At 40.1% G+C, this 15,084-nt stretch overlaps 1 protein-coding gene across 2 annotated transcripts in view; it reads right to left on the reverse strand.

Annotated features, from left to right (window-relative positions):
• The window catches only part of DCAF5 (DDB1 and CUL4 associated factor 5), an 87,640-nt gene that overhangs the window by 25,589 nt on the left and 46,967 nt on the right, over positions 1 to 15,084 (reverse strand). For both annotated transcript variants that reach the window (XM_081047495.1, XM_081047496.1), the window contains exon 6: positions 9,380 to 9,593. In XM_081047495.1, the coding sequence (XP_080903621.1) occupies positions 9,380 to 9,593 (214 nt within the window). The remainder of the gene's footprint in view (positions 1 to 9,379; positions 9,594 to 15,084) is intronic.

The following is a 15,084-nucleotide window of genomic DNA, read 5'->3' on the forward strand; positions in this document are numbered from 1 at the left end:
AGTGCCAACACTAATCACTACCAAAGGAAACCCAAAGTATTTAATCATATCCAGATTTATGAAACATAATTATTATTTGAATTAACCAGAAAATTGAACTTCACCTCAAGTGGTGAAACCGGAGGTATAAGTTTCTCTCTTTTCCTTTTAATCTTGATATCTAATTTCAAACAGTATCTGCGCATTCTTACCAAGGCAATCTGGTATTGAATTGGAAGCTGACCTAGAGGAAAGGACTTCTGGCCTAGATAACAGAAAGGTTCAGCAGTAGACGGCCCTTTATAAATACCGGGGTGCCAAAATAATGGATACGCATGACTTGTATTCATCTTTTGTTATCGGTATATATTAAGTACCACAATTTAAACTTTTCCTTTCTTAAAGCGTGTATACATTCTTTTGGCACTCTCTGTATGTAAGCTATAGAAACGTAATAGAAAAAAATGGTTGTCAACAATTCCTAGGTTTAACATCTTTATTCCCTTTATGATGTACCCTGTTTCCCCGAAAATAAGACCTAGCCAGACAATCAGCTCTAATACGTCTTTTGGAGCAAAAATTAATATAAGACCTGGTATTATATCTGGTATTATATCATACCTGGTATTATATTATATTAGACCCAGTCTTATAGTAAAATAAAACCGGGTCTTATATTAATTTTTGCTCCAAAAGGCACATTAAAGCTGATTGTCTGACTAGGTCTTATTTTCAGGGAAACACGGTAGGACTTCACAACCAACATTTACATTTAAAACACCCCCATGAAAAAAATGTAAAGATTGCTACTGTTCAGGTTTAGAAAAGCAAAAACTAAATAAGATGGTATTAGGTTTGTAGCCTAGTGGGGACATGAATATGAAGAATTCATTACCTTCTCTTAGGTCTTTTCTTTGATCTCATTCTAAACAGTAAGGGGTAAATGACAAATTAAAAACTCACTTCATATGAGTCTTTTACCTTGTATCTTAACTGAGACGAACAGGGCAGGCCTCCAAAGAAGGAGAAAGAGTATTTTAGGTGTCCACTATCTAGGCAACAGAAGCCCCATTTCCCAAAATGCTCTGGATTAGGCGGGGAGGTAGGAGACCCACAGGCTACTTCAGATCGGAGAGTGGAAGACATACTTAATTTTGATTTGGCTTTGTGGGTAAGAAGAGTGATACCAACGCAAAAATGAGCATAAGCTGCCTGATCACTGCACTGTACACCTGAAGCTGAACAATAATGAATGTCAACTATAATTTTATATATATGTATATATATGTAGGTATATACTTACAAGAAGCGGAGTACAGCATTAGGAATAGGGACAGTGGAAATGTAATGGTTCTGTGCGATGTCAGAGGGATGGTGGATGGGGGAAGGGAGGTTCACACAGCGTGAGGGATATAAATGATAAACGTCTAAGTATTACTTTGTCTTGTGCACTTGAAACTAATAAAAAAAATGAGCATAAGCTATTACATGGATTCACATCATCCATAATCCTCCCCAGGTGGCCACAAAGGTTAAAGGTTGGCCACACTCTGACCCATCTCACTGTTTATTCATTCTGTCTAAGAGCCATCCTGTTTGTTTACTGATCTTGATGCAGCCCAGCCATTTTACGCAGAGTTAACCTGAGGCCAGTGCATTTTAATCTTTTTACCAACCCACTGTCAGTATAGAGACATTAACTTAAGCATAGGGACAGAGCAACAACTCCTCTCAATCGATTTCAAGAAGGAACCATGACAGCGGCCACCACCGCTACCACCAACATAAAAAAAAAAAATTACAGAATTAGCACTTGTCACTGTTTCATTTGCCAACATGTCCTCTGTCAATCCATTCATTAACCATTATGGAAAACAGTCACTCATGTAATATTCCCTACTCTCTGGTAGACTGCTGTAATGTCCAGCACCCCCTCCAAGAACTCATGCCCCTTTCTTCAACTCTTAGCATTTCTCGAATTACACATGCTCTCAAGACCTTTGCTGGCTGAATACCCAGAGGAGACCATGCCTCTAACTATACAAACCATTTTTGTAGAATCACGCAAGTCACAAGATATTTTTAATAACCTGAGGTTCAAAGAAGGATCTAAACGTAGCCTGCCACAGCAAAACTGTTTACTAAACAGCAGCTTACTAGAGAAAAAAAATTGTTAGCCATCTTTAAGCAAAGCAACTATTTCTCCCTCCCTAACACCTTTATTTAACTCTTAATGGTTAAAACAAACCAAAAAAGGGACAATTTTGGAATACAGATAACTGTACATTATATTGTAAGGACTCACTGGGTTTAGAAATATGGATATAAACAAAAAATGTTCCTCATCCCTACACAAAATACACATTAGAAGTTCTAGAAGGCAGGAGAGACAGGCCATCTATCTGATATTCTCTAATAACCCAGAATATGTCTTAACAGAACCTTCCATTTCTCTCTATATATATACGTGTATATGCATATGCATGTGTATGTATATGTGTGCGTGTTTGTACAGCATTTGATATTCTCCAACATCTGTTGATTGAGAAGGAAACATACCAATTAATTACCATTCACTGAGTACTGATCAGCTTACATAGTTCTCTCCGAGGCTCCTTCCATAGTAATTGATTAATTATTCTCCAGTAAATGGTACGCCTGTCTAATTAACTGTACTGCCTAGGACAGAAAAACCAGATGGCTCTCTAGCCTAGATCAGTAACAGCAGAGAGACTGCAATTTAACATTTAAATCAAACACAGCTCTTATTTCTCCCTGACCTTTTGTCAAAAGGGGAAAAAATGTGATTGAACAATTTTGTGATGTGCTTTCTAGAAGACTATTTCCAGAAAAAGGTTTGCCAATTGGTATATAATATACCTTTAATCATATCATTCATAATTCATGCCACAAATACCACCCAATGCAATCAGGGAAATTTTTCTTTGGAAACAGCCAAAGCATAGAATTATTTTATTTGTTGTAGGAGAAAATAGAATTCCACTGGCTTCCAATAAAAGCATGCAAATAGGCATACCCATAAGATTCACACTATTTTTTGCATGTGAAGTTACCTGATTCTTGATTTTGGACCATTTGCCATTTTAGCTCCATTAGGCTCCTGGAATTCTCTAGTTTATTTAAATAACTACCCTTTAGGGGTTCTGAGTAGGAAAAATTCTATTAATAAAGAAATGTTCCATAAAGACAGCCAATAATAGTTAAATAATCAGTAGGGAGGAAATTTTAAAAATGCTCCAAATCTCCAGCAGCTGCTTGTAACAGAGTAGCCTGCATTACTTAAAGATGAATCTTTATTTGGCAAAACTCTTTTGGAAACCTGGGCAAGATGAGAGGGCATCAACCCAAAGGCCTTCAGCAATCAAACGTTCCTCTGTGGGCCTCAGCTTTTATATGTGGGACATGGGGAGATGGCATCACTCATTTCGATCTACCCATCAGTATTTATACTCCTCATTCAAAAAAGGTCTCAACCATTCATAGGAAGGAAAATTACTTTCTTTTTTTTGAAGGCACCCGCAAAAGGGGCAAAGCTACTAAAGTAAAATCTCCAAGGAGGATGGGGCAAGTAGAGCAGGAAAGGTTATACTGTGTTCCCTTCATTAATATCCACCAGGGATTTCTTAGTAGAGCCCAGGCTCCTAGACAGGAACTAGAAATTAAAGGTGAACTCATGTTTTATCACCAGGTCAAATCAATACCATTTGTTCCTAAGAAGAAATCAGGTCCTTAGTGTTCCTTTTCAGCTGAACAATTATAAATCAGACCATATCAAACAGGCCTGCATACACTCCAGAGTGTTTTAAGCTTTCTAAGTTCTAAAACTGTATCAGCAAATGGACTAAAAGATGACATAATCCATGGGTGCAATCTTAATCCAGGTTGCTAATACCTGAAACCCCTGGGTTTCAGGAATTCCATAAACTCCTTAATATCATATGTAAAACTATGTGCACATATACATTTTTCTGAAATGAATGTTCGCAGCTTTTAGATTTTCAAAGGGGTTCAGGATTCAGAGTTATAAATAGTTGATTTAATATACCAGTTATTTTCATGCTACCTTCTGTTTATAAAAATCGTCTCTTAAGATATTTACCTAAATAATACACACAAGGAATCCCTCTGCCACTACATTCTGTATTCAGCTCCTCTTCATCAGAAGATGGAAGATACTATCACCACTTAATCTGTATAATACAGGTGGCAGCATGCCTAAGAGGAAGAGGGTACAATCACAGGCAAGAGACTGAGTCTAATCCTGTTTCTGCTGCCGATTAGATCTGCCATTTCAAACTTCTCTAGGCCTCAGTTTCACGTGGGGATAAAACCTGTCCAAGGAAGCAAACCCAAAGGTCAATGGGAGGATTAATATAAAAGAAAGTGCTTTAGAAGCTAAAGGGCTAAAAATATATGATATAAAAGAAAGAAGAAGAAATTAGCCTGAAGTCATAAAGCAAGTCCTAGGATGGAACCCAAGAGCCGAATCTCCCCCTACTAAAAGTGTGTGCCTTTATTTCAGACAAAGAACACGTGGGTTGCCAGGCTCCCAAGTGAGATTAATTAGGACTACAGGGAGTTATAGAAAAAAGTAAAGTCTAACTTTATAAGGTGCTTCACTGGCCTGGAGTGCACTTACTGGTAAATTCCTGCACCTCTGCTATACCCATATAATGTCAACACAGAAAGGTTGAGTGGTGATGTAATGTCTGAGGCCAGGCCACATATTCAAGGCCATTCTGTTGGATTCACAGGGTACAAGTCAGCTCTTTTCTCCAGGGAATGAGACAGAATGATTTAATTATCAAGATTTCAGAGGCCTTGCCATCTATCAAGTTTAAAACAAAGACCTGTGTAAAACAATCCCAGTGCTCAAACATTCCAGTGCTCAACCCTTGCAAGAAAACTTTATTATGCTTTCTCCTTCCTTCCTCATTCTACTTTCAGCAAGTGTACAGGCATTAGATGAGACTAAAGCAAGAGAAGATTTTAAAATTACCACACTGTCCCTTTGTGGGCAACACATACCTGTTAGCCTGAAAGACTTACTTCCCAGAAGCCTTGGGCTGCTCTGCTGGACTCTCATAATCTACGACGAGAGCCATTTAAGGAATTGTGAAAGAAAGGGAACAAAAGCCGAGTGCTGTTTTACAAGCGTGTGCCAGAAAAGCTAGCAGGTGGAAAACCGGCCTTCTTTTTTAACCCTGTTAAAAGATTAGCTCAGTGAGTAATACGGGGGTAGGGGTGGGGTGTGCGGGGGGGTGGGGGAGTATGAAGCTTGGGAGACAGAATGTACCCAGTCAGGCTTCAAGGAGAAAACGAAAGATAAACAAAAAAATCCAAGTATGACAAGAAAGCAAGGAGGAGAACCCTTGGATTCAGGCAGCCTTGAGAAGAGGAAATGCTGTTTTACTGCAAGATTCCTCACTATACTGTAAGCCTAAAAGGTGGACAGGCTAAAAAAAATAAAAAGGAAAGGAAAAGTTCAAGGCTCTTTGGGGGGGCTATTGTTTCTGTTGATGCCCAGACAATCTGATGTCACTTATGTCACCTTATCAGATGACAGAAGTTACTAAATTTGAAGAATTCAAAGATTATGCTAGAAATAAACAAACCATGTGTTTTTCGCCAAAAGTGGGAAAGACAGATTGTATAGAGGGCTCTGAATGCAAATCTCAGAGAGGGCCCTGTCTGGCAGTCATGTGAATGTGTCTACCACAGCATCTGGCATAAGTAGGTGCTCAGTAAGTATCTGCTTTCTTATTTTAAACAACCGAGGGGAGCGGGGAAAGGCATGTAGTTAGGAAGGGTTTTAGTAGGAGATAGGAAAAAGGAACTCGTCTCTACTGACCTATGAATTAATGACAGACCACGAAATTAAACATGAGAGAAAAACATTCTGCTGCAGACAGGAGGTTTCAAACTAGTGGCTCAAGAGCAGAATAGGTGTGGTGCACAGATTTGTTTTATCCATACAATAAAGTATGAATTTGTTGCAATACTTAAAGATCAAGATACCTCACATATAAATCTTCATTTCTGGTTTTCCTTGAAAAAAACCCGAGGCCCTCAAGGCAACAATGGACTGAAGCTGAGTCAAAGCTTCAGACAGGATTCATTTAGATTTACAAGGGTGGGCTCTCCAGTTGGCCAGTCCCCAGAACTTGCTATTGTTTACTTCCAGCCCAATTCACTCATTTTTGCTGCTTGCCTTTCCACTGTTGGCATTAAGTTATTACAACTGTATAGTGAAAAATGGTCTATACTAAGAGCTCAAAAATCTGGGTTCTAGTCCTGGCTCTGGTACAAACCCAAATATGTCTTGACTTGTGGACCTAACCTCTCTGAGCCTTAGTTTTCCCATCTGTAAAAGGAAGGTTTATACAAAATGATCTCTAGCAGCTCTATAATCAGAATTTATATACAGTGGTGGCAATGAGCATGGGGAACACACACAGTTGGCTCAGCCTATTTCACACTTTATTCCCTGAGTCCAATGTCTTGAAATGTTAATTTCATTTTTAAGCTAATGAATTACCTAGTGAACCTAGGATAGTCTAAAATGAAGTACAGGCTCTCTGGCACACTGTCTGCGTCCATCTGTGTAGACAGACTTATCTCACTATAATTGAAAGCCAGAAGTCTGTCTCAGATAGATGGGTCACTTAGTGCTTTTCTTGACCATGTTCATTCCTATTATGGAAATTCTGGGATGGTTCCCCAGCCTATGACTAAATGAAGAGTTCCAGAACACAGAGCTTCGGGCTGTGGGCGTTCTCAAAGTACACAAGAACAAGATCAAATACAAAGACCGATATAAGGAAAGGGGAGGCTTTGGAATTTGAAGGCAGCAAAAAAGATTCTGTCTGGACTAGTCAAAGACTATACATGTCAGCCCTGCAGATAACACTGTAACCGCAGCAGCTGCTGCTTTAGCCCTGAGTGTGGGAAGTCAGAGCTTATAAATCACATCTGAGAGAGATGTTCCAGGAACGAGGCATGAAGTTTGGCCTCCTGTGCCACACTTCAAAAGTATAAGCTCAGTAGATTAGTTTCACTGAAAATCTATGATTTAATTCATCCCCTGTAAAGCCCTCAGAAGTTGAGCAGGAAAACTGCACTTACCAATCCTGATTTCCAGGTAGAGAAGCTGTAGGCCCCAATAACTAAAACCCACACGTTAACCAATGTACTCAAGATTTACTTCAACAAATATTTATTGTATTCCCACTGTGTGCCAGGCACTGAGACAAGACGATGACAAATCAGTTACATTTCATAGTCCCCAAGGAATGAACAACACAGGCAAACATAAATCTCTGTACTTCCTATTCCCTAGGTTATATACTTTTGATAATCTGTGTGGGAAATATGAATACTTTCAAGGTAATACCTGTCTGTCCCAGTGTATCTGGAGAAAACGGATCTAGGACAGAGGTTCTCAACCAGACGCAATGCCCCCCACCCCCACTCCATCGTCCTGGGGACATGTGGCAATATCTGGAGACATTTTTCATTGTCTGGGGGAGACATCACTGGCGTCTAGTGGGGAGAGGCCAGGGATGCTATAACTATCCTGTGATGCATAGGACAGTCCCACAAAACAAAGAATTACCTGACCGAAATGTTGACAGTGCCAAGGTTAAGAAACCACGGTCTAGGTACTCTACATATTGGCTGGAGGCCTTTACTCTGAGTCTTTTAAGGACTCCATGCAGACACGTTCTGGCTGTAATATAGGAACTGAAAGAAAACACAACATCTATTCTCTTTCACCTCGTTCACCTTTTCCTGAGCCCATGTTTCTGGTAAAAAGCCTAACAAACCATTACATGTAGTGCCTACTCTTTATTGTTCAATGAAATAAGGATCTCATACATACGTAAGATGTTGACAGAAGATGGATGATCAATAAAAGCAAGAAAGAAAGGAAAGAAGGACAAAGGAGGGGCTTGGTTGTTATTTTCACAGCTGAATGGAACTAAACCAAAGATTCTGCAGAGCTGACAATTATCTGTTCTATCAGGAGTCGGACCATCTCTAGAAATTGCTTTTTCCCACCCAAGAAACAAATTGCCTATAAAAAAAAGGTCATTCAGGCATTGTGGCCTCTCTAAGTCTCAATGCTTATATAACTGAGGGCATCTAGTGGTTTCAAGTGTGGATCGCAGCTAAGTAGCTCCTAGGATTCCAACCTGAACATAAATTCTGAATTTGGATATCTATTCTCTATTTACAAAAGGGGGAATCGCTAGCCTGGGCAACTTAAAAGATCTTTCTCGGTTTCTTTCACATTCAACTCAATTCAACAAGGCTTTATTGTGCTCCTATTACATATACTAATCTTTATGCTATGACACGGGGGGCCTCTAGCAACCTCAGTCTAGGAAAAAGAGTCCTAGTTATGCCTTCAAATAGCAGGGACTTTACAAGTTCTCAAAGAACTGTTTCTTATATGCCCTATGGCCCACAAATAACTTTAAAGAGGTGGAGTGCCGCATGTGAGAATTACATGTCAAAATTTGACAGCTGATGGACCCAAAGAGAACACGAAGTATTAGCAGGAGAATTAGGTTTGTCTTTTACCAATCTAAATGTGAAGTAACAATAAGACTTGTGTTTGAGAAGAAAACAAAAATGTTTTTGTTTCTTTGCTCAATCTTTTTGTCTTTGTTCAGCTTGATTACTCAGACAAGTCCAATTGGTCTCCTCACTGCCACCCGCATCAGAACTTCTATGGCCAACCCAGCCAGTCAAGAACACACTATGCTTTTAAACTGCCAGCTCTAAGTCAACATCCATTCCCAATGAGACTGTGGAAAGGCTGGAAACTCACAGCTTGGGTTCTCCTTCCCAGTTGTGCTGCTGGCAATAAAAAGAAAAAGTCAGCATCTGGCTTCCTCTCAAACAAAGTTGCTCAGCCCTTTTCATCCAAGAAAAAGATGCCATCCCAAGGGGCCATTCAGGATATATGTCTCTTGGATGGTACTTAGGGTGTTTCATTCATTATTCAATTTTATTGATACCGAAAAAAATAGAGCCTCTCTTTTGCTGGCAGGCTAATTTTTCATGGACTCCCTCCTTTCTTTTGAAATGACACATTCTTAGAATCTGAAAATCTGTTCACAAACTTGGCAGAGCTGGGCTGCTCAGAACCATCCTGTGGCCAGCCTCGGTTTATGGTGTGTGCCTCACATTACTCAACGGCAGCTCTGAAGAAGTCACTCACTACTAAGCCAGAACGACACCCCCAGACCCTTACTGTTTCCCCTTAATTGTTTCTATCTGACATGATGCTAAGGAAAAATAAAGACCATACAGAAAGAGCAATTTGAGAGAAAAGCATTAGTGTGGGATACAGGAGGCAGAAGGCACTTACCTGGTCACGATCTCCTGCAAAACAGCAGCTTTTCATGGTACAAGAGTTGAAGTAACCCTGATTGTCAAACTGGAACACAGGCAGGCGAGAGTGGATGTCATAGAGCACAGGGGGCAGGCGACGCCTCAGGGCCAGTAGCTGGGTCCCATTGCTATTGAATCGCACACTCATGGCACTTTGAAGGGACAGGTTGCCACCATAACGTAGGAGAGAACTGGAAGGCACAAAGCACAGGGACTGGGCATGAGACAGGCTGGACAAGACTCTGCAAAACACACTGCACTTACTTCTTTACAACATGTGCCAGGACCTCCTGTCAAGCTTGTACATCTGAATCTCGGCAGAAAGGTATTTCTACACAGTAGGCTAGAAGGTAATAATGAAGATAGGAGAGGCTCCTTGATTACATTAAAGCAAGCTATTTAAGCAGTCGGTTCCCTTTTTCAGTCTCCAAAAGGTGAAATCCCAGTACATTTATAGGAAAAGGATAACACAAATGTCTGAAAAGAAGCCATATTAAAATGATTCATTATTTACCTGAGCTCATTACAGAATCAACTAGATACTCCTCAAGACCCTGGGAGGTGAATAGTGTCTGTCCACCTGGCTAATCCTGGGTATCTAGTATATATCCCTAATATATATCCTAGCATATATCCTTAATATATACTTAGGGATATATTTGGCCTTTGTATTAAGAGATTCAAGAACCATTAGGAAGAAAACCAGATACTTTATAGTTTATTCTGAATATTTTTTAAACAATAATCACTTTATTACTTAAGCATTAGTTTTCAATTTTTAAATCTGTTCAGAGAATTTTTATATTCCATATGGCATGACTCAAGAGTAAATATTAAAGAAAAAATTTTAATTAAATGCAGAGCATACAGCTACAACAATTGGAAAAGGAAGATGACGTGTTTCCCTTTACAATTCCCAACAAGTTTATATTTAGCTTTGAAATATAGTTTGGTTAATATATATAATTGCATTTATCCAGCTTCACTAGGGAGTGGTACATTCTGGTTCACCTAATATTGTTCTGTAGTTTTATAATGTTCGTAATATTAAAAAAAAAAAAGTCACAGTGTTGTTCTAAATAATTTATTTTAGTGACTCAGAAGATATTTTCAATTTTAGAGTGATTACGATGGCCATGAACATTCACAGTGATACAGCACTAAGGAACAAAGTGTGTACGTGTATAGTTGTGTTTCATCTGCTAGTAGACAGATCCTCGATTACCTGGACACTATTTTATCATGATGACTGCTCACCATCTGTGTCATAACCAACTTTTCCTTCTTCGATTCTTAGAGCACTGAATTACTGCTAGAAAAGTAAGGTTAAGTATATCAGAGATGCTGCAGAAATGAATGCCACTCACTCTGTCGTATATAGACAATTGTTGTCATGAAACGGAATGCCCTAGTAGTTTTAGGGGAAAAAAGGTTATAAATTCTAGGGAATTGTAGAGCTTAAAGGGGCCTCAAGATCCCTAAATTAGAGTCTAGCAGATTTATCTGGAATATTTTTAAGAAAGAAGTTTTAACAGCATTTTACCAAATGAAAATTTAAAGAGCTATATGCTACCGGAAGAGATTTAATATTGAAAGAAAATAACACATTTTCCTTTTTGGCAAGAGAGTGATGGGGAAGATTGGGGGAATAAGGGAGGGTATATCCCACAGGGAAAAGAGCACCTGAAATCACAGTGCAAAGGAGCTGCCTACCTGGCCTGGTTATAAAAACAGTCTGCACCACCACTGGCCACTCAGCTCTGTGTCACCCAAAAGTCTTCTCACCAGAGGGAAGAATGCTCTGGTACTCCAGTTATGTGTGGAAACCAGTGTTGGGCAAAACAGACTTTAATTCTCTTACTATTAGAATGGCAAGAAAGAGAAGAGACTTGGAAAATTGTCCTTAGAACTCCAAACATCAAGGAGAACGCTGGTACCCCTGCAGACCCCAAGTATTAATAACCCCTACAGAGAATTGTTCTTACAATCGTCCTAAACACAGGTCACACTCACTCACATACAGAGAATGAATGAGTGGGGCTGTTAGAGTCCAGGCATTTCCTTTACAGGGTGCCCTAGCTGCCAAAGGCATGTGGTGTTATCTAAACACTGAGCTCAAAAACAAGGAGAGGCTTTCAATCCAAGATCAGCATGGAGCGTGCAAATAAACCAGCATCTGTAGGACTGAAGAGGAGCTGGGGGTGGAAACAAGACTCAACACAAAGAAATTTGGCTGGCCACACAGCCATAGCAGCAGGGGTTTGCACCAGCTCAGTCCCTGACAGGAAAGCTGGGGCCTCTGGCAAACACCCTTTCCATCTGTGAGGAGGAACTTCCTCGGTCGATTCTGGTCAGGCCGGCAGGGGTCTGCCCAGGACGGGCACCGGGGCCCCTCCCACTCTGGCCACTCTACAGCGGTCTCCCAAGAGTCACTAACACTGGTCTTGCCTATGCTTCTGGGCAGAGAAGGGAACTCCTATCTCTCACACAGAGAAGGTAGGCATGTAGGCTTCTCGCTCCTAGAGTGTTTAGGGGTGCTATCTAAAGAGCAGCAGCTACTAAAACTGAATATTTCATGTTTGAGTACAAAATTCAATTCCTTCCAGAGGGTTGGAATGATACCAGAAACCCAGAAAGTGAGCTATGTGTACAGTAATATCTCAGCAGGGGTTCTCTACAGCTGGTGCCTCCTGATGAGAATGGTAAGCACGGAGGAAGCATCTAGTTCAGTAGGAAAAAAAGGCTTAGAAGCAGTTTGCCTTCACAGTCATAATGTCAAAGATCCTGTAATTTATGGTTCTAAATATAATGTGCATGAGAAATCATCTGGGACTTTCTTTTTAAAAGTCTACCCCCAGATATTCTAATTCAATCTGGGAAGTGGGCCCAGGAATCTGAATTTAACAAGCAACCTAAATTATTATAATTCTGATGCATGTGACTTTTAAACCACTCTGAGAAACACGGTTCCATTTTGGAACTGGGGTGGGGGCGTTGAAGGTGGGGAACCAGGTAGAGAAAGCAGATTACCAGAGGCTCAATGAAAAGCCAACTACACTATAAAAATTTGGCACTTTTTATAGCCCATGTCTATTAGTAGAAACGATTCCAATTTCTTTTAAGATCAGAGTTCCACTCCACCCAAAATGCCTGAAATGGACTTTTTTCTGTCCTCAACACATTCCCTGAAGGAATAGAAGTCTGTCATTTTCACTTGGAGAACTGAGGATACCTGTATGTAACAAGAATGCCTTAATCCTGACTTGCTTTCTGGATTCTGATCTCCATAAGGGAGATGTCACTGTCTCCACCCTTCCAGAGAAACGACCATCATTACACCAAGATGAGATGAACAGTATCTTGAAAGAACTAGCAACAAGTTAAAATGAGTTCAAATCAAAATATACCTATAAAAAAATAAAAGCAATAAATCTATTCCCAACCTATCTTCAAACAAGGGTTTATCACAAAATGAAACATGAATGGGTAGGAGGTGATCCAAAGGTCAGCATACAAAAGACCCAGGGTGAAAAGCATGAGAATCTCAGAACATCAAGAAAATATTCTTCACTGGTGTGGTCTCCTGGTTTTTTGGCCCTCCAGTAATACTCTGTTGGACTTCTTTATTGCTTGAGTGGGGCGAAAAGAACATTTTAAAAAGTATTTAGCCTTGGAATAGAAGAGAAACAAGCTGAGGCTGTTTCCAGAAAAGTGCCTGGGACTATCCTGTCCAGAAGCACAAGACAGAGCTTCGTAAAGGTTCCTAGATCAGGCTCCATAAACCTAGATTTCCATAAATCCATGATTAAGTAATTGACTGGATGGTGCCAACAATATTTTCCAAAGCCCACTGGCATGAATTTCCCCCTCCTTTCTATGTGAACGTTTCATAAGACCTGTGAAATGCTTGGAAACAAGGCAGCACTATTCCAAATCACAGACAGAGCTAGTATCATACGACTTGAGAGGCAAAACCAAAGTCCTATAGGAGGGGGAAAATCTCTCCCCTCCGGTTTCTGCTTTACGACAGGATGATCTGTAAGGAATATGGAACATTTTGTACTTCCCATGACACAACCCATAGACTATGACAAATCCTAGAGGATATTGGAATTACGTACAAAGTAAACAAGTTCTTTGGAGTCTCAGCCTATACCAGTTCCATTTAAGTGGTGTTCAGAGTCCAATAATCCCTCATTTCTTTTATGTGAGTTGGAAGGAGAACCTGGGCTTTCTCTTTTGTTTTTTCTAAAACAATACTCATTTCAAAGATTGATACTTGTCTAGAGGAAACCAGAACTGTTGGACAACCAGCTTGAAAAAGACACGTTGTCATCAAATGGCATAGCCAGTCCCTCTACAAAGCAAACGTGGATGGCACTCATTGCAGTGCTTTTCATCATCCTTTTCCAGAACAGAGACATGCCCAGAGCTAAAGTGATTTAGAGAGCAAGTTTTTGCCTTTGGCCCAAAGATGTCAAAAGCCACACAGAACTAACCAAGACCTCAAAATAAGTTAAAAGGAAGTACCATAACAGATTTGTTCTAGAACACTCATGACTTTTCCACAGGACTAGGGACTCAAAATTTAGTCATCTCAGTTAATCAGATGGCCTGGCTTATTAAAAAAAAAAAAAAAACAAACAAACAAAAAAAAAACCCTTTCACCCCAAGCTACAGAAAATAGAGGGATTTCATAAGGGGCCATTTAATCTTTATCTTCAAACTATTCCTGGTTCTTCCTTCTGAAAAACGTTACTTGGCATCAGCCCTGACCTCACAGTGTATAAAACTGGGGAGGGAGCATTTAATGAATAGTGGTTGGCAGGGGAAAGAAAAAAGCAGGGGGGAAGGAAAGAAATTGAGATGCTGGTTGCTACAGCAACAGTAACAGTGTAGGAGTGGGTGGGTATATATGCAGGTAAACAGGCAGTCCCTGATGGCAGGAGAAGAAACTGGGGTGGGTGTGCTGACTATCAGGGTACAAAACCACAAAGCAAGAGAAATGTTAAAGAGGAAAGAAGCAAACTCTGGGAAAAAGCCTAAGGAAAAGAGGGTCTGAAAATAAAAATTGCAATTTGGTAACTTCTATTAAGAACTCTCATGCAGAAACAAGAGAGGAGGGGAACATAAAGGAATGTTTGGTCGAGAAGACCAAACTGCTGACTGGTAAGACACAACATAGGAAGATAGCCTGTTTCGTGCAGGAGCCACTCTCTGAGAATGTGTCCGAAAATGAAAGTCACCTCTAGTTGGCAGCAATACAAATGTTTTAGAATAATGGCTTTCAAACTTTTCATATAGTAACCCTTTGTAACAAGTACATTTTATACTGCACCCCAGTACACCCACTTACTTAGCATAAATTCATTAAACAACACTTACCACCTACTGTATTCAATGCACTGATTTTCTATTCTATATTTTTATTTAATAAATACTTGTGACATCTAAATTGATGTCTTGACCTACTGGATCACTGAAAGAGCTTCCTACCTCATCTTCTTGCTTCCCCTCTTGGCCCATGCTTCAGTTTATCCTGAGCAGAACAGCCAGGGATGCTGACCTATGAATCAGATGACATCATTCCTCTGCTGAAAATCATCCAGTGGCTTCACGTTTCAACCAGAGTAAAAACCAAATTCCTTCCAATGCCAACAAGGCCCTAGACAATCCCGCCAT

Source organism: Rhinolophus hipposideros (genome assembly GCF_964194185.1).
Source record: "Rhinolophus hipposideros genome assembly, chromosome: 5".
In the NCBI taxonomy this organism is placed as follows: Eukaryota; Metazoa; Chordata; class Mammalia; order Chiroptera; family Rhinolophidae; genus Rhinolophus; species Rhinolophus hipposideros.